Below are 26544 nucleotides of genomic sequence, written 5' to 3' on the forward strand. Positions count from 1 at the left end.
AGGTCTCCTGTCTTTGAGCCAAAGAAAGAAAAGAGAACATAGAAAGAGGTCCTTTAGTAGAATTAATGTCCATTGAAAGTAACTTGGATGAATTTAAAGTTATCACTCTTATTTAATGTAATCTAGAACTACTCCTGGAACTCCCTGGCTCTAATAGATAAGCTTTTACCTTGTCTTTCTGGGTAGGAATAAGACTTTCAAGGCGCTTCTCAGCCATATCCATATCAGATCCCTGTCACATCTATTCCCACTTTCTACTTGTCCTTTATGCATTTTCTTCCATTAAATGTAAGCTCCTTGCTTATATTTGTGTCCCCAGCATTAAGCACAATTTCTGGCAGATAGTGATTAATAATGCTTTTTTTTCTTTAGATGCTCACTCTTCAACAAGTAAAGTGTATATCATCCAGAATATCTTGTCTGCTACTAGAGAATTATCCCAAAGATGTTTCCAATGAGCCACCTGACAAGAACCAAATCCTGACACTTTGGAAAAAATCACAAAAAAAATTCCATTTGTGGAATATTCCAGTGAGATTAAACTCAAAAGAATAATAACCTTATCACATTTTAAAAGTAGAGACTTTTTTGACTTGTCCAAGTCCTCACAGGTCATCAGAATCAAAAGCAAAATCTAAACTTAGTTTCTTTGACTCCAGAACTAGGATTATTTTCTCTCAAATTTGCTAATAGTAGCAAGATAGTTATTTGTGATAGGTCTGTTTTTATCTGAACTCTATCAAATGAGAAGAGAAAAATGAGAATGTCATAACTGACATTTATATCATGCTTTGGTCAAAAAAGCTACATAACAATTCTCTCTTGAGATACAACAGAGTTTCAGTAATTTTGATCTGGAACCACACTTTATGTTTGTACCATAGTGGATCCCACTATATGGGATTTTTTTTGTTTGTTTCTGTAACCTTTTTTCCAGGTTTTAAAAGTACTGGTGTTGATTTCAGAATCTAGTTGGAAAGTTTATTTCTAGTGACATCTAGTGACTTTGTATGGCAGTGAAAGGAAAGCTAAAATCTGATTAGTCTTTTCTAGCATAAAACGTTGTATCTTGACAAAAATGAGATAATTTGGATTTTTCTCAAATGAAATCACTTCACATGACTTATTTTCAGATTAATCTTCATCTGTAAAATGGAGAGAATATTTATTCTTGCTTTGCTGATATGTTGTGAAGCACTTGGGGAAATAAGAGCATCATTTCCTTTCTGTTAAGGAACATCCAGATATAACCATTATTGTATCTGTTGTTTGGGGTGGGCGATGGGGAAAAGATTTGACCTGTCCTCTGAAGGAACAGAGAGAACCAATTCTATATATTAAAAAAAATTATGGATCACATATTGAGCTTCTACTTAAACTTTGCTGTGTTGGATTTGAGGAGATGCTTTTGTAGATTTGAAAGAAAAACAAAAGTTAGAATATAGGATTCTGGGTTAGAATCACCCCTAAATGTGACCCTGCCCTAATAAGGCATATATATATATATATATATATATATATATATATATATATATATATATATATATATATATATATATGTGTATGTATATAATTACATAGTTATCCATAAAATCCTTTCCTTTTTAAAAAAAATTCAGTTAAAAATTCTGGTTTATTATTAAAGACAACATATTTCAGACATATATCAAACAGTCCTGCCCCCGCAAAAAAAAAAAAAAAAAAAAAAAAATTAAACAAAATGAAACAAGCAACAAAAGCAAAAAATAAAACAAAACAAACAAAACAAAACAAAAAGAGCAACTTCATGGACAAAGGAAAAAAAGGGGAAAAATAATCTTTTCTCTTTGCCTTTTAACTATATCATACAAACTATTTAGTGTATTGCTAAGTATAAACACAAACAAGTTATTGGAATGCTAAGGATAAGGATTGTATTTTTTTTCTTTGTTTTGTTGTCTATTATCTTCCTTTGTACAAAGATTTCAAAGCAAGGACAAAATTTAAAAACTTCCTAATCAACAACAATTATGTTGAAACTCTGAACATAACTTTCTGTGCTAAAGATTGACTGAAAGGTGCAAGAACCAATATCTCCTTTTCCTGAAGGTATTGATGACAGCTGAGCCTCAGACCACCTAGATCATCCAGGTAAATCAGTGTTATGGGAAGTCAGTTACAGACCTTTTAGAACGGAATCATTGGGTCAGCTGGTTGCCATGATAACTGATAACAGCCTTGGGGATGTTGTTTTGATTGATTCAACGTTCAGAGAGGTCTGTTGCAAGGAAAAGATATTGAATTGATCCTTTCTCCATTGCCCTAGCCATGGATGAAAAAAGTAAGTGACATCTTTCCTACTCTATCAAACATTGTAATCTCTTCTCCTAAATACCAATGGCCCTTTTCTTTTTCTTCACTGATTTCTTTACTTTGTCTTTTGTCCCCACATAAAAAAAGGTTTTTGGAAGGAGTCATGCTGTAAGATAAAAGCCTATAGGTGAATCTGTAGACTATCTAGTTAATTTAACTGAACAAAAATCTATTGAATATTTAGTACATGAAATGTATTATAATAAGAATTGTAGCTATGTTGACAACAATAAGAAATGCTATCTGTCCCTCCTTTATGGATGTGGAAACCAAAATCTAAAGAAATTGGCTTCTCAAGGTCACCCAGGATTATTGGAAGATGATAATGAACTCATCACCTTCTGATGATAAATCCATTATGCCACAGGGAATGAAAACACAGCAATCTGCCTCACAGTGGACCCAGGACAATTATTGGGTTTAACAATCAGCAGGACACTTGTTGAAACTGTAGAATAGCTTAAATTCATTTGGAAACCCTCATAGTTCTTGTCTTGTCACAGTTCTTGTTACTGTTCTTGTTCTCTTCCCTTCAGTGTGTCCAATGCCTACCCACTAACCTTCAGCTGCCCAAAATATTCCATTATAGTAAATCACCCAAATCCGTTAATAGCATCACAAACTATAACCTGATACCCCAACCTTTTCTCCCACCATGTCCCAGGGCATGGCTCATTGGTATCCCCATCTGGCTTCTTATTTCTATCTCTCCTCTTGAACCTTGGCTTTCATTTCAGTCTTAAGAAGAGAAGGCACACCTTAGTTTCTTTTCCCTTAATATATCACAACCTACTTTTAGGTGTTTTACAACTAACCATTACAGAAAAACATAAAGGTTCAAAAAAAGGGAACAAAAAAGTTACAAAGCTGGAAAAATATTTACATTTTACTCTATTCCTATATTCTGTATATGCAGAAAACTAAGTCTTGCTTTTCTGGTTATTCCCTCAAAACAAAGTCTTCCTTTCTTTTATACTTTCTCATTCCTAATCACCTCTTCATTGACTGAATTGATTTCCTAATCCTAAATTTTCTCACAACATTTTATTCTTGAACCTCTCCTTTCTATCTTTAACATTTTCCCTTACATCATAATTATTTATATACATATTCTTCTCCTCTCCTTACTTTGCTCATTAGTGGATAAGTTTCCTTGAAGGCAGGTATTGCACTATTTTCCTGGTGGCTAGTACAGAAAATGTCATAGCTATGCCATAGCTGACATTAAACATACTTGCTATATTGAATTGTCTATCTAATGCTTCCCTTTGATAGCTGGGCTGAGGGCTAGGTTAGATTCTTAAGTTTCTAACTAATGTAAATTCACTTTGGCAATGCTGAGGGATTATAAATCTCATATGTTAGGAGAGGAAGCTTTTATGTTTGTGATTGTAACTTTTGAAGTTAATATATTTGTATAAAAGAGTTTTTTCAAAAGACAATGCTCTTAGGTGTGGTATATATCTTTAGTTTTTAGTTTCAGGTATGGAAGTCCTGATCTCCTAGCAAATACTTCCCGTCTCTCTTTTATTCTTCTCTCACCACCAAATGAATTCTTTTCTTGGGTTTTGAGATGTAATACAGAAAATTGGTAGCCAGAATGGTGTTAAACAAACCCAAAGTTTAAGGTGAACCTGCTGGAAAGGTCTAGGAATCATATTGTAGGTATTTGTTTATATAGTATATACGAATTTGTTTATTTGAAAATAAAATATATATATATATATATATATATATACAGGCAATTTTTTTTTTCACCAAGGAATTATCTATCCTACTATCTAACATTGTTATCTTAATACTTTATAGTGCAGTTATAATTCAATCATGCATAAAGCTAACATATGGGTTTTTGGTATAGGATAAAAATAACAAATCAATGGATCCTAAAGACAATCACTAACTCCATAGAAAGATATGCAGGAGTTGGAAATGATGTCATACAATTGTCTTCATACAAGATTATATAGTCGATGGGATCAAGAAATAGGACAAAAAAAATATAGAAACTTAGTAGTGGGATGAAGGAAGGAAAGCAACTGTAAGCAACAGCAGGAATGAATTATCATTAGTTCCTACTTCCACTCAGAAAGTCCACAAGAACCAAAGGTCCTTCCACTGTTATTTGACCTAATAGTTGAGTTCTTTCTGAGACAAGATAGTGGGCTCCACCACAGGAAATCTAAGGTAACTAAATATAGTTCTGCCTAGGGGTTCTTAGAGTCTACCTATTGGGGTTTGGGAGGGAGTCTGAGAAGCTGCCTCTAATGCTTGTAATTCTTGGAAAATTAGAAGTTCCTGGTTGGAGACTTGCTTATTTTAATTTCTTAATAAATAAGGGGGAAAGGTAAGATTAGGGAGAAGTAGACATCTGGTCTCATTCAAATCAGGATGAGTTGTTATTTTTGAGAACTGATAGCATAGGTATTTATGTAGTATGTAGCTATTTGCTTCTTAAAAAAAAAAAACTATATACATACAGGCAGGTTACTATATAAATACCTACACTATGAGATCTGTAGAATTTCCTATTTGTATTTCACCAGGATATTTGGAGAAAAATAAGTGCCTTTATGAGAAAAAAAAAGATGGAAAAATATACTCACATTTCAGCTTAGTGAAATAAATTAGATTTATAAATTATAGCACATATATAAAATATCATATGGACCATGTGGCAGTGAAAAGCCACTGTCATCTAGTTGTGATTAGTGCCACCTAGTGTTATCTTTCCCAAATGACAAGTTCATTTTTTAAAAAATTAATCACTAATTTTGAATGAAGAATTTTAAAAGTACTATTAATACCTACTAGCATTTTAGGTTTGCTAAGCATGTTGCAATTATCTCATTTGATCCTTACAACAACTATAGGGGTTGCTGCCATTATTATCTACATTTTATGGATGAAAAATCTGAGGCAGATTAGTATTAAGTGATTTGCACAGACTGGATTTAAACTCAGGACTTCCTAACTCTAGCTGAAATATTTTTCATCCTAGGACACCAGTCTTATTCTATATACCACCACAGACAATGGTTGACATCAATTTAATACTTTAACATTTATTGGAAATAAATTGGAAAGTTACCTAATCCTGTTTGCCTCAGTTTTCTCATCTGTAAAATGAGCTGTAAAATGGCAAAGCACTCCCGTGTCTTTGCCAAGAAAACCCCAGTGGGGTCACAAAGAGTCAGACTGACTGAAATAAGTGAAAACAAAAACAAAAACAAAAACAAAAACAAGAGGGAATAATCTCTCAGTTAACAGAGGGCTAGGTTTTTCATGGTTCATCTGAGATGAACCATGAATCTTTTATCCCACAAAAAGTGGATACTTCATTAAACTACTAAAAGGAAGTTTGTTATGTTTAAAATGTGCCTGAACTTTATAAAAGTGTTGTCTAATATAAAATTTTAAAAGTAATATCAAACCTTTAAAAACAAAAAGACTGGTATAATTCCTTACCTTTATCATAGCTCCTTAACCAAAGATCACATTTCAACCTAATTGAATTCAGAAGCCTTTATAGAATATTCCATTGTTTCACTCGGTTTATTTTTTTCATGAAGTCAGGTGGAGCAGTATATAAAGCAACAATTTAAGAATCAGAAAGACCACAGTTCAAATCTAGCTTAGCCACTGTTCACTTGTATGATAATGGGGAAAGTCACAACCTTTGCTTACCTCAGTTTCCTTAAATATAAAATGGGGATTTTATTCTTTTCTCTTTCCATTCTTTACTTTTCCAGTAAAATGGGGATAATATCACCTATTTCTCAGGGTTGTTGTGGGGATTAAATGTAATATTTGTAAAGTACTTAGCACAGTGTCTGGCACAGTAGAAACTTAATAAATGTTTATTTCCTGCTTTCTTTCTCTTACCTTTGAAAAGTTCTTCCTGGGCATTTTGAATTTTCACATAAGCTTATGATGAAATAATAGTCTTCTAAGTAGATTCCTTCATTTGACAGTGAATTCTTCTTCCTAGTTAATTAATTAGTAAGCATTTATTGCACATTTTGTGCTGAGGACACAAAAGATAACCATGAAACAGTACTTGTTTCCAATGAGTTTACCTTCTTTCCAAGGAGAAATGTGAACATATATACATATATATATATATATGCATATATATACACCTATACACACATATATGTTTAGATACATATATATATATATACACACCTATACACACATATATGTTTAGATACATATATATATACCTATACACACATATATGTTTAGATACATGTATATATATACACCTATACACACATATATGTTTAGATACATATATATATATATACACCTACACACATATATGTTTTAGATATATGTATATATATATATGCACCTATACACACATATATGTTTAGATACATGTATATATATATATGAATTGGATTCAAGATGATTTCAATATGAAGGCCTTTTGCAAAGGTACTGTTTGAATTGATTCTCAAAGGTAAATAGGGTATTCAGGAAGTAGAAGTGATGAAAGATTTCATACCAGGCATAGGGATCAGCTAATACAAAGTCTTGAAGATGAGAAATGAAGTGATCTTTCTACATGAGGAAGAATAAGAAATCCAGTTAGACTGATTAGCAAAAGATATGAGAAAAAGACCCAAAGAGTAGATTGAGGTCAGGTTTTGAAGGGCTTTACATGTCAAAAAGAGTTTATTTTTAATTCTAGAAGTAATAGAAAGTAAAGTAGAGTTTAATGAGGAGGTAAGGATAAACTTTGTTTTAAAAAAATAATGTTGATATTTTTACAGATGATGGTATAGAGTTGGGAGAGACTTGAAGGAAGAATAATAATTAACCAATCATTTCAATAGTTGAGGGGAGAAATGATAATGACTTGAACTTGGGTAGTGACTATATGAATGGAGAGATTATGGAGACTGAAATGTCAAATATGGGAGTTGAGTAAGAAATAGACTGTAATAGTGTCTGTCTATGGCTCCTCATAGCTAATCAAAGAAAAGATGTATTTACCATTCTAATTTCCCTAGTTTTCCCTTGCTTTTTTTTTTCTTCAATATTTGTCAGAAGACAAAAGAATATTCTAATCATGTTGGAAAATCTGAAATAGTGCAAAAACCTTTCCTACTCTCCACTGCAATCAGAAAGAAAGTGTTTTCTAATTCAAAGAAGAGAAAAATCCACTTTTTTCCTAAATAGAATTTTGGAGGCTAACCATATTAGACGATACCTACATTATAAACAAACCTTTAAGACAGAAATATTTTACCCAGATCTCCCAATGAAAGGTGCTATCATCAGAAAATTGGATTAAAAACAAACTACTTTTCCTTGAAGGGATGCTTTTATTTTTCCAACAAACATTACTTTTTGTGGGGGAGAGGAGAGGTAGTAATAATGCAGAGAATTTAACAGAGCTTTTAAATTTTTTTTATTCTATAGAATCAGAAGAACTTAGCATAGAGCAAACTCGTGCAATGCTCACTTACGACGGATGTGGCTCTTTTCAACAACGAGGTGATTCATGCCAGTTCCAATAGTCTTGTGATGGAGAGAGCCATCTGCACCCAGAGAGAGGACTGTGGGGACTGAGTGTGATTACAACATAATATTCTCACTCCTTTTGTTGTTGTTTACTTGCATTTTGGCTTATTTCTCATTTATTTTCTTTTTCATCTGATTTTTGACCTGGAAATATGTATAGAAGAATTGTACATGTTTAACATTTATTGGGTCACTTGCCACCTGTGGGAGGGATGGGGAGAATAGGGGAAAAAATTTGGAATACAAAGTTTTGCAAGAGTGAATATTGAAAATTATCTATGCATATGTTTTGAAAATTAAAAAAATAATTAAAAAAGACAACTTTAAAAGGCTTAATATGATTCATGTAATAAAAAAGCATGATTCCAAAGGAAAAAAATGCTCTAACTTTGTGATATTTTATTATTCTCAATGATCTAGACTCTTCCCATTATGACTAAATTTTCTTTTTTCTCCTTAGTTAGCCAACTCCAGGACTTGCAGACTTGCATGAAATGGCATCGTGTGGTAAGTATGGTTTTGTGGAGTAGTGCATTATCAAGAACTGTTTGAAAAACATAAAGTGGAAGAGATAGCAGTCTGCTTCCATTCTGCCTATCCAAGCCAAGAACTAGAAAAGAGTTAAGTCATTAGATTTAATCCTTCCCAGTCTAGACAGCCTTTATTCCTACTTGTAACCATCTTGTGGCTAATCAGGAACTTTGAGGGAAATCCATATTCCCTCTTAACTTGTGATAATGGCATATTATGGATAAAAGGGGGGGAGTAGAGAGGTTGAAGAGGCATTACAAAAATTCTGAGAAATGTAGGTCTGGGCATCTGCATATTTTCTCAGCTAGGGGAAAGATTGCTTCTCTGTCTTCACAACTAGAAGTCCTTGAGCCACTGAATTCTAAGTGTTCCTATGATGCTGCCCATACCCTCATGTAATCAACTCTTCTTTGTGAGGTCTCTGTACTTGTCCAAAGGGAAATACCAAGGAGGGACATGGTTCTATGTTTTTAACAAGCTGATCTTCAGAATCTTCCTAAGATAATTCAAATGGAAGTGATTCAGTTTCCTGATATGGTGCTGGTATACTAATACTGCCCAGCTATCACAGGCCTACAGTGAGGTCACCATAATAACTTTAAAACTATGCTGTTATAGAAGCAGATGGGTGGCAAATAAAGAGAGTACTGGACTTGGAGACAGGATGATCTGAGTTTAAATCTTGTCTCACACTCTTACTATTTTTGTATCTCTGGGTGACCTGATGAGCCTCAGTTGTTGTGATATTCTCTGACTTCTACCTGTCAGATATATTTTTCTCTATGAATGCAGGGGTCCAGCCTCTGCAGGAGGTCCAGGGGTTTTAGCAGAAGGAATAGGGTTGGCGTCAAGGGAAGATAGGAGTCATGGGGTAGTTTGCGTGAGGAACTGGTGGCTTTATTTTATACTATATCATGATCATAATACTTTTCTTTAGGTCAACATAGTCTTCAGACATGTGACTGACTTATTGACCTTTATATGTTACTACATTTGACATTTAATATTTGAGTAAGTTTTTTTATGGTTAAGTGTTAATTATGATTACATTACACAAAGCCAATAATGAAAAGTAAATTTTATACAAGATTAAATGTTAGTTTATTTATGTCTTCTTTGTCAATTCTATCAATTGTTTGATTCTTCTGACTTGAAACCATGTACATAGGCATTTAGGGCAATTCCTAGTTATACTTTAACCATCTTTTGGTTCCTAAATATACTGATCTTTTCTGAGTCTAAATAGGTAAACACCATTATTTCCTAGACCTTTGGATTCTCTCCCATAATGACAATGCTTTCCATGATGTTCTCTCCTTTATCTTTTGTCTTGGTGAGAGATTAGTTTTATTAGGACAGAAATATGCATGTGGAATCATTTCTAGTTAACTTGCCCAAATTCCCCTTGTAACCAGATTTATTTTTTAGATAATGTTTAGTGCTGTAATCAAGCCAATTATAAATAATAGAGAAAATAGTAGTCCACTAATGAGAATCATAGAAGGAAATGTTGTTACTGCATGAGTACTGTGCACATTTGATCTCAGTGCTGGGCTTTGGCAATCAGCTTAGAGATTGCGGCTTCCAACATATCACCTTGGTAGATCATCACCCATATAATATCCTCCTAACTAATTACAAATATGTCTCTAAGGTCTATATTCTTTCTCTTGGTGACCTTAACAACTCCCCTGGCTTCACTTATTATCTCTGTAGATAACACCTTTAATCTCTCTCATCTCCAAACCCTCAATCTCACCTGCCTATTGGAAATTTCTAACTGAAAGTATCATGGACAGCTCAAAATCCTTATTTACCAAACTTATCTTTCCTACCTATTTATCTATCCATCCCTCTTCTGAACTTTCTTTTTATTGTTGTTGAGCATACTAGCATATTTCTTTTCTTTTTTTAAAAATTTAATTATAGTTTTTATTTACCCAGATATATGCATGGGTAATTTTACAGCATTGACAATTGCCAAACATTTTGTTCCAATTTTCACCTCCTTCCCCAAGATGGCAGGTTGACCAATACATGTTAAATATGTTAAAGTATAAATTAAGTACAATATGTGTATACTTGTCCAAACAGTTATTTTGCTGTGCAAAAAGAATAGGACTTTGAGATAGTGTACAATTAACCTGTGAAGGAAATTAAAAAAAGCAGGTGGATAAAAATAGAGGGATTGGGAATTCTATGTAGTGGTTCATAGTCATCTCCCAGAGTTCTTTTGCTGGGTGTAGCTGGTTCAGTTCATTACTGCTCTATTGGAATTGATTTGGTTCATCTCATTATTGAAGATGGCCACACCCATCAGAATTGATCATCATATAGTATTGTTGTTGAAGTATACAATGATCTGCTGGTCCTGTTCATTTCACTCAGCATCAGTTCATGTAAGTCTCTCCAGGCCTTTCTGAAATCATCCTGTTGGTCATTTCTTAAAGAACAATAATATTCCATAATATTCATATACCAAAATTTATTTAGCCATTCTCCAATTGATGGGCATCCACATAGTTCATGAACACATTTTGACCTGATTTTGGTGGACAGTGTTAAGTGTGGGTCAATGCCTAGTTTCTCTATTAATTTCCAATTTTCCCAGCAATTTTTATCAAACATTGAGTTCTTATCACAAAAGCTGGGGTCCTTGGGTTTGTCAAACACTAGATGATTAAAGTTATTGATTATTTTGTCCTTTGAACCTAACCTATTTCACTGATCAACTAATCTATTTCGTAGTCAATACCAAATGGTTTTGGTAACCGCTTCTTTATAATATAATTTTAGATCTAGTACACCTTCATTTGATTTTTTTTTTCATTAATTCCCTTGAAATTCTTGACCTTTTTTTTTTCCCATATGAACTTTGTTGTTATTTTTTCTAGGTCATTAAAATAGGTTTTTGGGAGTCTGATTGTAGTATAGTGCTAAATAAATAGATTAGTTTAGGTAGTATTGTCATCTTTATTGTATTTGCTCGCCCTATCCAAGAGCATTTAATATTTTTTCCAATTGGTGAGATCAGACTTAATTTGTGTGGAAAGTATTTTGTAGTTTTACTCTTATAGCTTCTGATTTTCCCTTGGCAGATAGATTCCTAAATATTTTATGCTATCAGTAGTTACTTTAAATGGAATTTCTCTTTATAACTATTAAGTGTTAGATTTTGTTAGTGATATATAAGAATGCTGATGATTTATGTGAGTTTATTTTGTATCCTGCAACTTTGATAAAGGTGTGGATTATTTCTAATACCATTTTAGTAGAGTATTTGGGGTTTTCTAAGTATACCATCATATCATCATCAAAAAGTGACAATTTGGTTTCCTCATTACCCACTCTAATTCCTTTAATCTGTTTCTCAACTCTTATTGCCAAAGCTAGCATTTCTAATACAATATTGAATAGTAATGTTGATAGTGGGCAGCCTTGTTTCACGCCTGATCTTATTGGGAATGGTTATGATTTATCCCCATTACATAGGATATTTACTAATGGTTTTAAATAGATGCTACTGATTATTTTAAGGAAAAGTCCATTTATTCCTAATCTCTCAAGTGTTTTTAATAGGAATGGATGTTAGATTTTATCAAATGTTTTTCTGCATCTATTGAGATAATCATATGGTTTTTGTTAATTTGGTTATTAATATGGCCAATTATACTGATAGTTTTCCTGCATTTTTAGTATAAATCCTACTTGATCATGGTGTATTATCCTGGGGATGATTCTCTGTAGTCTTTTTGCTAATATCTTATTTAAGATTTTAGCATCAATATTCAACCTGCCTGGTTTGAGTATCAGTACCATGTCTGTGTTATAAAAGGAATTTGGTAGGACTCCTTCATTCCCTATCTTTTCAAATAGTTTATATAGCATTGGGGCTAATTGTTCTTTGAATGTTTGGTAGAATTAGCATGTAAATCCATCTGGTCCTGGAGATTTTTTCTTAGGGAGTTGATTGATAGCTTGTTCTATTTCTTTTTCTGAAATGGGACTATTTAAGGAATTTACTTCCTCTTCTGTTAATCTGGAAAGCCTATATTTTTGAAGGTAGTCATCCATTTTACTTAGGTTATCAAATTTATTATTAAAGTAACTACTTATTATTTATCTAATTTTCCTCTACATTGGTGGAATGTTCCCCCTTTTCATTTTTAAGACTAACAATTTGATTCTCCTCTCTCCTTTTTCTAATCAGATTTACCAAAAGCTTATCTATTTTATTGCTTTTTTCATAAAACCAACTCTTAGTTTCATTGATTAGTTCAATAGTTTTTTACTTTCAATATTATTGATTTCTCCTTTTAATTTTAGAATTTCAAATTTAGTATTTGATTGGGGTTTTTAATTTGGTCTTTTTCTAGCTTTTTAAGTTGTAAGCCCAATTCATTGATCTTCTCTTTCTCTATTTTATTCAGGTAAGCCTCTAAAAATATAAAATGTCCCCTTATTACTGCTTTAGCTGCATCCCACAAATTTTGGTATGATGTCTCATCATTATCATTATCTTGAATGAAATTATTAATTGTGTCTATAACTTGCTGTTTCACCCAATCATTCTTTGAGATGAGATTATTTAGTTTCCAATTACTTTTTGGTCTATTTACTCCTAACTTTTTGTTGAATGTAGTTTTTATTGCATCACGATCTGAAAAGAAAGCATTTGCTATTTCTGCCTTCCTGCATTTAATTTTGAGATCTTTATGTCCTAATATATGGTCAATTTTTGTATGGGTTCCATGAACTGCTAAGAAGAAAGTATACTCCTTTCTGTCACCATTTAGTTTTCTCCAAAGATCTATCATACCTAATTTTTCTAATATTCTATTTCTCTCTTTAATTTCTTATTTGTTTTGTGGTTTGATTTATCTAATTCTGAGAGTACAAGGTTGAGATTATAGCTTTGCTGTCTATTTCTTCTTGCAACTCTCTTAACTTCCCCTTTAGGAAGTTAGATGCTATGCCACTTGGTGCATATATATTTAGTATTGATATTGCTTCATTGTCTATGCTACCCTTTAGCAGGATATAGTTTCCTTCCTTATCTCGTTTGATTAGATCAATTCTTGCTTTTGCTTGATCTGAGATAAGAATGGCTACCCCTGCTTTTTTTCACTTACCTGAAGCATAATAGATTATTCTCCAGTCTTTTACTTTACTCTGTATGTATCTCCCTGCCTTAAATGTGTTTCCTGTAAACCATATATTTTAGGGTTCTGACTTTTCAACCAGTCTGCTATCTGCCTCCACTTAATGGGAAAGTTCATCCCATTCACATTTACAGTTAAAATTACTAATTCTGTATTTCCTGCCATTTCCCAGATTATGCTTTTTTTTCCCTTTCCTCCCCTGAACCCCTTCCCCAGTATTAAACTTATGGGCCCCACTTGCATCACACAGCCCTCCCTTTTTAGTATCCCTCCCCTCTCCCTTTAAATCCCTTCCCCTTTTTTGTACCCTTCCCTAATTACTCTTTTACTTTTCCCTTTTCCTCTCCCCCTTTTTAATAAAGTTAGAGAGAATTCTCTGAAAAACTGGTATGTCAATTATTTTCTCTTTGAGCTAATTCTGACGAGAGTACGATTCACACAATTCCCCCTCTCTAAATTCCCTCAGATATGATAAGTTTTCTTTGCCTCTTCCTGGAATGTAGTTTCCTTCTTTTTATCTCCCCTTTTCCTGTTTTCTGACATACTATCCCCTTTCCATTTCTACTTCCCTTTTTTATGTTATATCAGTAAAATCAAATTATACATGTGATCTTAATGTATATCCAAAACAGAAATACACTTCTCAAGAGTTCCTTTTACCTTTTTCTGCTTCTGTTGAGTCCTATGGTTGGAGATCAAATTTTTTGTTTAGAACTGGTTTTTTTTTTCTTTTTTTTTTCCCCTTAGAAACAAATGGAATTCATCTGTTTCATTAAATATCCATCTTCTTCCATGGAAGAAAATGCTCAACTTAGTAGTTTATTCTTGGCTGCATTCCAAGTTCAGAATATCAGCTTCCAGGCCCTTTAATCCTTTAATATGGTTGCAGCCAGATCTTGAGTGACCCTTATTGTGGCACCTCAGTATTTGAATTTTTTTTTCCTGGCTGCTAGTAATATTTTTTCCTTAGTCTGATAGTCTGAAGTTTGGCCACAATATTCAGTGGATTTTTTTTTTTTTTAGGGTCTTTTTCAGAAGGTGTTTGATGAATTTTTTCAATGTCTATTTTACCGTCTGGTTCTATTACCTCTGGGCAGTTCTCTTTGATTATTTCCTATAAAATAGTATCTAGGCTCTTTTTTTCATCATAATTTTTGGGAAGTCCAATAATCCTCAGCTTATCTCTCCTAGATCTATTTTCTAGGTGTGTTGATTTTCCAAGTAGATATTTGATGCTTTTTCTCCAATTTTTCATTTTTTTGATTTTGCTTGACTGATTCTTGGTGTCTCAACGAATCATTAATTTCTATTTGTTCAGTTTTGATTTTTAATGAGTTGTTTTCTTCATTAGCTTTTTTTTTTTTTTTTTTTTACTTCTTTTTGCATATGTCCAATTGAGTTTTTAAATGAGTTGTTTTGCTCTATGGATTTTTTTTTCCATTTCACAATTTTTTTTCTTTCTTTTTTTTTTTTTTTTTTTTTTTTTTTTTTAGTGAGTTATTTTCCAATTCACAAATCCTACTTTCTTGGGAATTCTTTATCTTTTACAATTCACAAATCCTAATTTCCAGGGATTTTTTTAACCTTTTCCAATTCACAAAATCTGTTTTCCTGAACTTCCTGGAAATTCTTTGTTTTTTCCAATTCACATTTCAGGATGTTGTTACTCTCTTGCATAGTTTCTCTTTCCTTTCCCCATTTTTCTTCTAACTCTCTTTTTGAATCTATTGTGTCAGAATTAATTGAAAGCAACAGACCTCCCATCTTTCTTATGACACATAGTATAAAAATCATGCAATTTAGCACTTGATTATTCACTGAAGAGCATTGGTATGTATGGATCTTGCTTCCTCAACAAAGATTTCAAATTTCTTAAGAGATGACATATCAATTTTATTTTTGGATCTTCTAGCATCTAAGATCCCAGTGGTTTTAATAAATACTTATTATGCCACCCAGGAATTTTTAGCTGGAAAGTATTTACCAACCAGGCTGGACTTTTACTTTTCTTTATATTCAAGTTTCCTTTTATAGAATCAAGAAAACCTAGATTCAAATCTCAGCTATAGATTCTTCCTTGTTTTGTGATCCTGATCCTTACAAGGAATTAAAAAGTTTGCCTCTTATATCAGCCTCCCAACAACCTTGTAATGGTAGACTGTATTACAATTATGGCTGTATAAGTTTTATTGACACTGCAAGAGGTAAAGGGATTGCCCAGAATCACGTAGATATTAAACATCAGAGACGGGATTTGAACTCAGTCCTTGATGACATCCATTATATCAGGACTACCTATATAGCATTGTACTACCAATCTCCCAAGGTTGTTCTGAAGAAATTGTCTTTCAAACATTAAAATTATATCATTGTAGGCATTAAGTATTTTAACAACAACAATAATAATTGAGATTTATATAACTACAAGGTGTTTTACACCTATTAACTCATATGAGCTCTACAGTAACCCATAGATATACACACTACAAACACTATCATGATTCCCATTTTACATAGCAAACTATACCTCAAAGAAGTTAGGTGACTTTTCTTTAGCCAATCTACAGGTAAGGAGGCTCTCTCAATAGTCTCAAAGAAAAGAAAAATAATTTTTTGTGTGTGATAGTCAGTGTTGTTATTTAATTTGACTTTCCTCTGCAACTTGCAGGAAAACGAGAATTCAGACATATGGAATATTTTCTGCAAACTGCTGAGTCAGCAGACTATAATCTTGGCAATAAATTCCAGGTGATGACTTTTCATTTCATATCAAGTATAAAAAAAATTTTTCTTCTCTGGACTCTCAAACATACTGATGACTTATTAGCTACTATAGTTCAAGTGACTGAAGGAGAAGAAAGAGAGGGAAAAGAATGCAGATCAGGGACATGCTCACAAATGTTTAACAACCAACTCCTCAAAAATATATACGCAACATTTAAGTTTGTTCTGCAAATCTAACATTTTTCCATGACTTTCTTAAGTCTGGGCAATTCACAAAACAATAAATCAATCTCTAATTAGAAGTTTTCCTATTTCTAAGGTATAAATGTGCACTCTGGAAATAGAACAATTGTCTGGTTCAAGCAGTACCAGCAAACTCTTGATCCTGATCCTCATATTTAATAAGAAGAAACATAATATCCCACCTTTGAGATAAAGAAAGGTTAATCACACATGTACACATGCATCTCTTTATGTTGGGGGGTGAAAAGAGAGTCATGATTGGATTTATTAAAAAAAAACCCAACTCTATGATCTTTTGTTAGCTGAAAACTACAGTATACGTCAACCATATGAGATGGCAACAAAAATAAATGATGTGACATTATTTTGCATTATGGAAAGTATTGAAGTTTCACATGGTCTCTTACAATACTCTTCTGTGGTCATTGCACATTTGGAATATTGTATTTAACTTTTTGCACCACACTGGAGATTGAAAAAGCAGAGTAACTACAGAGAAAGGGAATTATCATACTAAGAAGATTCAGGACTATTTGGAGAAAGTTAGGAAATTTGAAATATTTAAGGAAGAAAAATTATTTAGTTGGGATATAGTTTGTATTCAAATATTTAAAGGGCTGTGTCATGTGAAAGATAAGTATATTAATTCAGCTTGGTATTAAAAATAATAACTAATATCCAAATGGTGGAAGCTATAGGGAGGCAGATTTTAGTTAAATGTAGGGAAGAACTCAACAGCAATTAGAATTGGGCAAAAAATGGGCTACTTCAAGAGGTAATGGGTTCCCTAAAATGGGAGATTTTCAAGCAAAGGCTAGAGTAAAGTACTCTTTCTCAGGAATGTGAGGGAAGAGATTTGTAACTGAAGTAAGAAAGTTTGGATTACATGGCCTTTGAGATCCCTTCAACTGTTGGATCTAGGACCCATGAACTACAATTTAAAAATAAATTGTATTTATTTTAATATTTAAAAAAATCATTTCTACATTACTCTAATCTGGCTTCTTTTAGGTATAGCTTAGATTTTTTTTTCTGGCATGAGTACCTTAACTGGCTCTGGATTGACCTGGGCCAGCTAACCCCTTTTTAGAAAGCCTGGTAACCCTCTGCTCCCTGGAGTTCACACTAACAGTGCAAGACTTAGTAAAAACTATCGATAGTCTTTAGTCCTCCTGTACTTCAGAACATCTGAGCTCAAGCAATGTGCCAGCTTCATTTTGCCCTCCATCAGAGATCACAAAGAATAGTTTCATAGAGTATTTCTAATCTTTAGTCCTCCTGTACTTCAGAACATCTGAGCTCAAGCAATGTGCCAGCTTCATTTTGCCCTCCATCAGAGATCACAAAGAATAGTTTCATAGAGTATTTCTAATTAAGATGATCTATATTAAATCAAAATTTTTGTGTTACACATGGTAAGTACTTTTTAAATGGTTGATTAGATATTGGCAAATGATCTCACTGAACAGAAGTTACCCCCTTTTCTCACCATTCAAAGAAGCTGCTACTTCAGGTCACAACCTTATCTAATAAATAAGTTTGTCCTGAGTCCCAAACGCTCATATTAACAGATTAAAAATGACCAAATGTTCCATTTCTCTTCCCAGCTATGTGGATCCCTTAGAGCAATTTGATACACAAGTGAAGAAAATTGAGGAATGTTTTAGAAATGTGTTCTCCATGCCTGATTTAGAAACACTAAAAAACAGGCAAAAAAGTTCAGATGGCACAGATGACATTGAGGTATCATTTTATGCTATCCATTTGTATCCACAAACTAAGTGACTTTGCAAAAATAGCTTAATTTTGTATTCCTTATTAAAGATGGAGTTTGGGGGAGAGGGAGGCTGTGTTTGGATGATCCCTTCTAACTTCAAAGCCCAGAAACCATAAAGGTCCTTCATTCCTTTCACCATATCTAGTTCCCTTGCCAAAAACCATTATTTTGGTGTCCACTTTTTTCTTGGAGCTAGTAAGACATCTGGCCTCTATTTACAGATGTGGCTTAGTCAAGGATTCATGATTACCAAATATACTGCCCTGAGTCCTCTTCCATAAGGAGGAAGATGGGTCTGTTAGTGTTTTCTACATGGCAAGGGTACAGAGCAGGATGCAAAATTTTGAGAATGTTCTTCTCAACATTGTTTAGCCATTTTTTTTCAGTTGCATCCATCTCTTTGTGACCCCATTTGAGGTAAGATATTAGAATAGTTAGCCATTCCTTCTCTGGCTCTCAGAGGAAACTTGAGGCAAACATTTATGTCACACATCTAGTAAGTCTATGGGGCCACACGAACTCAGGAAGATGAATCTTCCTGACTCCAGGTCCAGTACTCTACACAGCATGGAGCTACCTCACTGCCTCAAATCATATATTGTACATCAAATAATAATCACGTTAACATTATAACCATATATTAAGGCAGGCAGGTAGTGCAGTAGAAAGAGTATTGGGCTTGGACAACTGAGTTCAGGTCTGACCTTAGATATTTACTAGCCATGTGACCCTGGATAAGTGACCCTTTGTCTCAATTTCCTCATGTATAAAATGGGAATAATAGTACCTAATATGCAGGGGGTGTTGTGAGGATGAAATAAGATAATGTTTGCAAAAAGCATTCAGGACAGTTCTAACAAATATCAGGTACTATATAAATACTTATTTCCATTCCCAAATCTTGGCTCTTACATTCATCTACTTGAAGGCAATGCCATCCCTGCATCCCAGTCCTGCCCAAACTGTGAGGAATATAAATTCATTCATGGGGTGATTTTGCCTAAGGCTGACTCATAATTCTGTTTGTTTTTTCTCAGCAACTGTACCAAACTATTTTAACTACTTTTGAGGACACACTTCTGATCTTGATATCAAAAGACCTCTACAAGCTACAGCTCTTAAGGGTAATTAATTTAGGCAACCCTAAGAATGGCGGTTTCTATTTAGCTCTTGAACAGAAATTGGAAGGTTAAACTCCAGTCATATGTCCAGGAATGCAAATATGCATTTGTTGTTGTCCTCCTCTCCCTTTTCTTTTTAACTTTCTGATATCTCCCATAATATCAAGAAATGAATGGGGAAAAAAGATTTAGCCTCTTCTATATACATAGAAAATGAGCCTTCATTTCATGCTCCATCTCTGACAAATCCTAGATGCTATTCTAGTTACTAAGTCTCTCAGAGCTTTTGGTGACTTTTGCAGAGAGGGTAGTGACCTGTATTGGGAAAAGGTGCTTCTCCACCTAGTAATTTCCTATAAAATAGCAAGAAAATGATAGATACAGTTCCTATCCCTATAGAAAGATAAATGGAAACAATAAAAAGCAAAAATTAATGTCACCGATCTTTCAAATAGAATAACAGCCCCATTATTGATTTTTGACACTGGAACTGATATACACTCTTTTAATGTATGTGTATACAAATCTGTTTTGAGGAGTAGAAGTAAGGATATGCCATAATTTAGTCTGCAGTATTTTCTAATCCCTATAATGCATTATCCCCTTATAAGGGCACTTTATCATATCATCATTTAAATGTAAGTCCCTTGAGAAAAAAACAAACAGACTATGGATCAATTTTAGTAGTGAAAATACATGCAAAAAATCTTGAATAAAATACTAGCTAGAACACTGAAATAATACATTACAATGATTCTATATTGTGACCAAGTAGAATTTATACCAGGAATATAAGATTGATTTAACCTGTAGAAAACTATTAACATAAATGATTATATCAATGATAAAAGTGACAAAATCATATAATATATTAACATGTATAAAAAACTTTTAATAAAGTACAATATCCATTTGTATTAAAACACTTAAAAGTATAAATAAATAAATGGCGTTTTTCTTAAGTTGATAAGAAATATTTACTTAAAAACAGCAAGCATTATTTGTATATGGGTATGAGCTAGAAGCCTTCCTAATAAGATCAGAAGTGAAACCAAGATTTCCATTGTCACGAAGTTATTTTTCTGAGTTAGAAAAAAAAATAGAATTCATTTGAAAGAACAAAATGTCAAAAATATCAAAGGAAATAGTGAAAAATTATAAAGGAATGAAGTTTGGCAGAACCAGATATTAAACTATATATAAGGTAGTTATTATTAAAACTATCTGGTGTTAGCTAAGAAACAGAAAGGTAGATCTGTGAACAGAGTAGACAAACAATAACCCTGTAAATTATTTTAATAACCTTGTGTTTTGCAAGTCTGAAATGTAGGGATAAAAATTAATTATTTGGCAAAAATTGTTGGAAAAGCTGGAAATCATTCTGGCAGAAATTGGTCGTAGACAATTGGTCATCTTACACCATGTAACAAGATAAGGTAAAAATGGATACTTGACCTAGATACAAAGGAAGATATCATAGGAGAATTAAAAAGAACATGGAACATATTACCTATTAAACTTATAGGCAATTTATGAATAAACAAGAAATAGTGACCATTATGAGATATACAATTTTACATATTCAAATTAACTACAATGAACCTATGAAAAAAGATGCTATCTGTTGTCAGAGAACTGATAATTAGATGTATAGTATGGTGTGTGCATATATATACATACATACACACATACATACATACATGCATACTATAGATATACAATACATAAACATAAATAAATAAATAAATAAATATATATATATATATATATACTCTAATGTTAGCCATCTCTAGATCAGGGTGTGAAGGGAGGGAAAACTATTCAATTAAAAAGAAAATTTAGAAAACAGCATAGAAAGCAGAGTAGCTTTGAAAATTATTTGGAGGACTTAGTTTTTCAAAAAAAGTAAACTTAAATGTAAATACATGTTTTTGTAATGAGTCCTCTTTTTATATCATGCCATGAATGTGGAAATTTCCTTTTTTGTCTTTATGTATTTAAATTTGAAAAGAATTTAAAAATTTAAAAAGTCAGACTAAACACAATGTATTACTATTGTCATTATTTATTATTTATGATGTAATATTGATAAATAATATGTTATTATCATTCAATTTCCTTGGACATTAGTTTCTTCAGCTGTAAAATCACAAGGGATGGGAGTGGCAGTTTGAACTAGGTAGTCTCTGAAGTTTAGAGTCATGATCCAACACTAGAACTCTAAATTAGTTTTTCTCATTTTTCTGATAATGATACAGAGGATTACAAAAGTGAAGGGATTTGCTCAAGTTATCCAAAGAGGATAGAATTCAGAGTTTATGCAACTTCCAATTCATTATCCAATGTTCATTCTTTTACTTGCCTTGCATTTCCAACAGGAAATGATCATATGGATGAATAAAGACACCAAATACTTGCAGGAACGGGTCATGAACATCATAAGCCGAGTCTTAAAGTATTCATCCAGAAAAATTAAGGGATGTGTAAGTCAAAAGAGGTTCCTTCACTATTTAAGTCTGTAGATTATATTTCTGCAATGTTTGCCCTCTCTTTTACGTCAATCCTCCTGCCTAATTTCTCAATGGACATAAAGCCATGCCCAAGAGTATTGCTGGTATTGGTAGTTTGTTTGGACACCTCCCTGAATAAACAGTAATTGCCTCAGTAGTATATGTGTCTTCCACACTGCTATTACTAGAATGGATGATGATTGGCCTTATCTGTTCTAGCTTTCCACGCCATGGTTAATGTTAAACAATCTCTTTATAAAGAGGGCTATTTGGAATTTAGAACATATTTTTCTTTGGAAACAATGTTTTTAATTAGTGGTTCCCATTTGAATGATGGTCCAAATGGCTTGCACTAAAAATGGCTTTTGATGCCTTAACCAAATAAATATTATGAATAGGATATTGAAGTACCGTGAGGGTTCATGACACATTTTTGCCATTGCTTAAAGAGATTTGTGAAAGAGTCAGTGCTGGGAGCCACTATTATTCATGATGAAATAGATTCTCACAAAAGCATTTTCTTAATGTTTTCCTCTTATATTGTAAATTGTATATGATTAAGTGGAGCTGGCTATTCTAATATAGTAACCTTCATGGATATCATTGCTTCTATGATAATTCTTTATGTGATGAAGTAGAATATCTAACTGAAGCTTGAAACATTTCATTTTGAGCCCTTGCCTTCAGAAAAGAAAGTAGCCCAAGGAATCAATTCCTGTTTGGCAACCCTAGAAAAAGATCATGTACCGGTAATGTATATAGACTGACTATTTATAAGCACAGAATCAGAATGTCAAGTGATTTTAAGTTGGGAAGTTGTATATGTGTACATGTCTTCTCTCTAGCCTTCTTTAAAAGGACCATGATTGTAGCATGTAATTGGAGCTTTATCCACAACTAGATAAACCTCTGAGATCTTTCTATTTTTCACAGCATTGGAAGGAAACTCAGAAGCCATTCTGGCCAATCTATAGCTAAAAATCCCTTTTGAAAAATTCTTGACATTATTTCCTTTTACTCTTTCTTCTAATTAAAATTTTCTACTCTAATCTGAAATGGTTTTAATTTAATCTATTCCAGAGCTGGAATAGAAAATGAGTAAAGTGAAGTAACATCATAAATTTTTTAGTGGGTCGTATTAATCATGTACAGGAGTCAGATTATTCCAAGAGGTTATAAAGATATCTGTCTAAGGACCTCTGGTATAACCTGAAGTTTGCTATACATGAAAATGAGAACATTAAGACTACTTCTATAAACTAGACCTAATGGTATTGAACTTAAACCTATAACTAGGCAGGATGCCTGGGGCTTAGTGTCATAGCAGAAAGTTTAGATCTCACCAACATCACCTTCCCAGGACACTTACTTCTCTGGATGCTTCAGTCCATAATACTGACAGAAGCAGCTGCTGAGTATGCTTCCTCTTCTGCTTCGTCCTAATGCTCTGCTCAAATGAGCCTCATTCTGCAGTGCCTCCTCCTCTTTCAGCAGATTTGAAACTTCATTATGTTCCAGAGTACTTCCTGCTCCTTATCATCAATAACCCCGATGAATCCCATTACCTGATGCTAATATTGCCACCTGCCCCCCAGTACAAAATTAGTTTGTAATATTTCTGATAGGTTAATCAAATTAATAATTCATAATAAAATTAAATCATTATGGACATCATCTAATGTTGATGTCTGTGCCCTCTGAGATATCCCATGTTATAGAGACCATATTAAAATAAATTCTCTCTTTGTGTCTCTGTCCTTTCTTTTTTTCTTAGACAAGTATTGATGCTCCATGTATAGGTCAGCTGGCAGCAGAACTGGCCATCTTATGCAATTATCAAGAGATCCAAATTGTTATCCAGGCTTCTTTGGCACTGTATTACCTTCTCAGCATTGTAAAATACCAGAATGGTAAGGATATTTCAGTCATCAAAGACTTCTGGTATGAGGGAGTCTACTGACATCTGCCAGTATAACTTCTATATCTGGGTTTCTCTGATAGTTTTCCTTGACCTAAGACTCACACTTTTAATTCATTGTTTTACTCATTCACATGACCTGAACACTGGACTTTGTTTTCCATTTTTCTAAAGTCTTGAAGATGATCATCTTCCAATTGAATCTCCAGTCTATAAAACCCTGTATTTAAGTAACTTTGGAGGAGTTGTGAGACTAGACAAGGGAACACTTTTTACTTTTCCCAATCCAGGTATTATTAGGCATTTTCTGGGGTCCCAGGGTTCATTTCATGTTCCTATAGATCAATTGTGAATATATTTTCTTTCCCCTAGTTCCTCTCACATTTTCATGCCCTAGGTACACTATGAAAAGTGATAAAGGGGAGAAGAAAGATGGGATACATTTAGAAATGACAAGTTTAAAGCAAAAGATTGATAGATGGATAGATTGCACATAGACACATATACACATATGTGTATATGGATGGATATATTAAAGAAAAGGTATAAAGATAGAAGCCCCATTCATTTTTGCCACTCTTTCTCTATTGCTAATGATTCACTTCTCCACCATAGTCACTGGAACTTGTCTTTGCCTAAAATACTAAAGCTTACTAGAATTTGAAAGAATGCAAAGCTCCATAGAGAATGCCAGATTTTCCCCATATTTTTATTTTTTAAAAATAACTAAATAAAGAAAAAAGAACAAAATAGAAAAACAAAAACAAAACAAAACAAAACATTGCCATGTGCCCAGCAGAATATCAAGGAGGATTCAAAATATATAATAATAAATTTCCATGTTAAGAAAACATGTATAAAAATAGAAGAGATTATATTCATAATTATCCATTTTTTCTTTCTTTTTGTATAGATTTTTCCTTTGTTTTTTGATTTGCACTTTTTATTTTATTCTTTTTTTCTTCATCCCTCCCATCTTTCCCAAGCAGACTACATTTAAGCACAGACACATACACACAAAAATATATATTTATAAAAATACACATATGCATTTATATGCATAGACAAATATGCAACTAAAATACTAAGATGGTTGGCATATAATATATATTTCTTTCTTGATCAAATCTTTGTTTCACTTTTTCTTGAGATCGATTACTAGACCTATTTTTTCCTAACAAATTCTATTCTTGATTCTTATAATATTTGTATATATCTTTTATTTCTTAAGCCCTGATAATCCTTCAACTTTAATTCTACTCTTTAATTTGTCTTTCTATTACTTAATTTTCCTCTACCCATGGATCCCTCTCTTCTCCTCCTAACTTTTCCTTTCCTCTTTATTCAATTCCCATTAATTTACATAACTCATCCCACTCTCATTAATCTCAACACTCTTCTATACCCTTCCTAATCTTATGCCACCCATTCCCCTCTTATCCCTTCTTCGTTAATCTATATATCATATATCTATATTAACCTTTTCCCTCTGCCATAACACCCTTCTAGACCCCACTTAATCCTTTATCCCTTGTCAATTAATCTATACACCTTGTCTCACTGCTATAAATCTACTCATTCTTCTATATCCCGCCTTATCTAACTAACCTCTCTTATTTTTTTATAGATTTTGAAGAGTGCTATACTTTTCATGTTTTATATATAAATATAAATATATATATATACATAAATAAATATAGAGAGAGACTATATATATAGTCTATTTAACCCAATCCTAATATAAATAGGTTTTCAGAACTACCAGCCCTCTTTTCCTATCTAATTATCCTCTGTATCTACACCCCAATTGTATAATTGCTAAAAAAAATAAATAAATTTAAAAAAAAGTTTTGTTTTTTTAGAGCCAGAGCATACTCAACTCTTCTCCAATATTTCTTTTTTTTTTTTTATTACCCAATTGCTAATGTCAATCTTAAACATATGGTATATATTTCCATGCCAAAAAATCATAAATAATGTGTTTGTGTTGAGTCTCTTGAAATTAATGCTTGATGTTAACTCTTATATGTTAAATTGTCTACTAAGTTTGGGTTTGGTTGAGACAAGTCCTGAAAATCTGCAATTTTGCTGAAAGTCCTTTCTTTTTTCATTCAGTGTTATAGTTACTTTGCTGAATGTGAAGTTTTGGTACAGGCATAGTTCTTTTGATTGTCATATATATTTTTCCACCACTTTCAGCCTTTTGTTGTAACTGCTGATAAATCCTGTATAACTTTAAGGGCACCTCCAGAACATGTGTTACTGGATTGTTGGGTTTTGTTTTGGTTTTTGTTTGTTTGTTTTGTAGTTTCTTGCAAAACTTTCTCTTTGATCTGAGGGTTTCAAAATTTGACAATATTTCTATGTGTTTTTCATGTAACCTGGAGATATTTACACTTCACACTGGTTAAACCCATATCCTGAAGTCTTATTAGGTTGCTCTAGGAGGACCTCTGTTCTGCTCCCAATCTTATTTGTTTTTTACTAGTCTATGTTCATCATGAGGCCCAAATTTGTTCTGTTCGTGGGAGAAATCTGGAGAGTTTGACATTTTCTAAGCTACTCTGCCATCTTCCCAGAATCCTCCCTCCCCACATTTTTCAATTTGATACAAAGAAATAAGTATTTTACTATTTGATGGGAGAAACATATTTTAATATTTGTGGTCAAT

General features: G+C 32.9%; 1 protein-coding gene across 2 annotated transcripts in view; it reads left to right on the forward strand.

Moving 5' to 3' along the window:
* The first annotated feature begins 2217 nt into the window (after window positions 1-2217).
* Window positions 2218-26544, forward strand: part of MROH9 (maestro heat like repeat family member 9) — a 74583-nt gene continuing 50256 nt past the window's right edge. The window contains exons 1-8 of one of the 2 annotated variants that reach the window (XM_074308336.1): window positions 2218-2320; window positions 7786-7860; window positions 8348-8394; window positions 16249-16328; window positions 18155-18290; window positions 19362-19448; window positions 21824-21928; window positions 23730-23865. In XM_074308336.1, the coding sequence (XP_074164437.1) occupies window positions 2308-2320; window positions 7786-7860; window positions 8348-8394; window positions 16249-16328; window positions 18155-18290; window positions 19362-19448; window positions 21824-21928; window positions 23730-23865 (679 nt within the window). In that variant the 5' untranslated portion in view covers window positions 2218-2307. The remainder of the gene's footprint in view (window positions 2321-7785; window positions 7861-8347; window positions 8395-16248; window positions 16329-18154; window positions 18291-19361; window positions 19449-21823; window positions 21929-23729; window positions 23866-26544) is intronic. The other variant, XR_012489001.1, reaches the window with a different exon arrangement.

This window comes from Sminthopsis crassicaudata, chromosome 4 (assembly GCF_048593235.1).
Source record: "Sminthopsis crassicaudata isolate SCR6 chromosome 4, ASM4859323v1, whole genome shotgun sequence".
NCBI classification, from domain to species: Eukaryota; Metazoa; Chordata; class Mammalia; order Dasyuromorphia; family Dasyuridae; genus Sminthopsis; species Sminthopsis crassicaudata.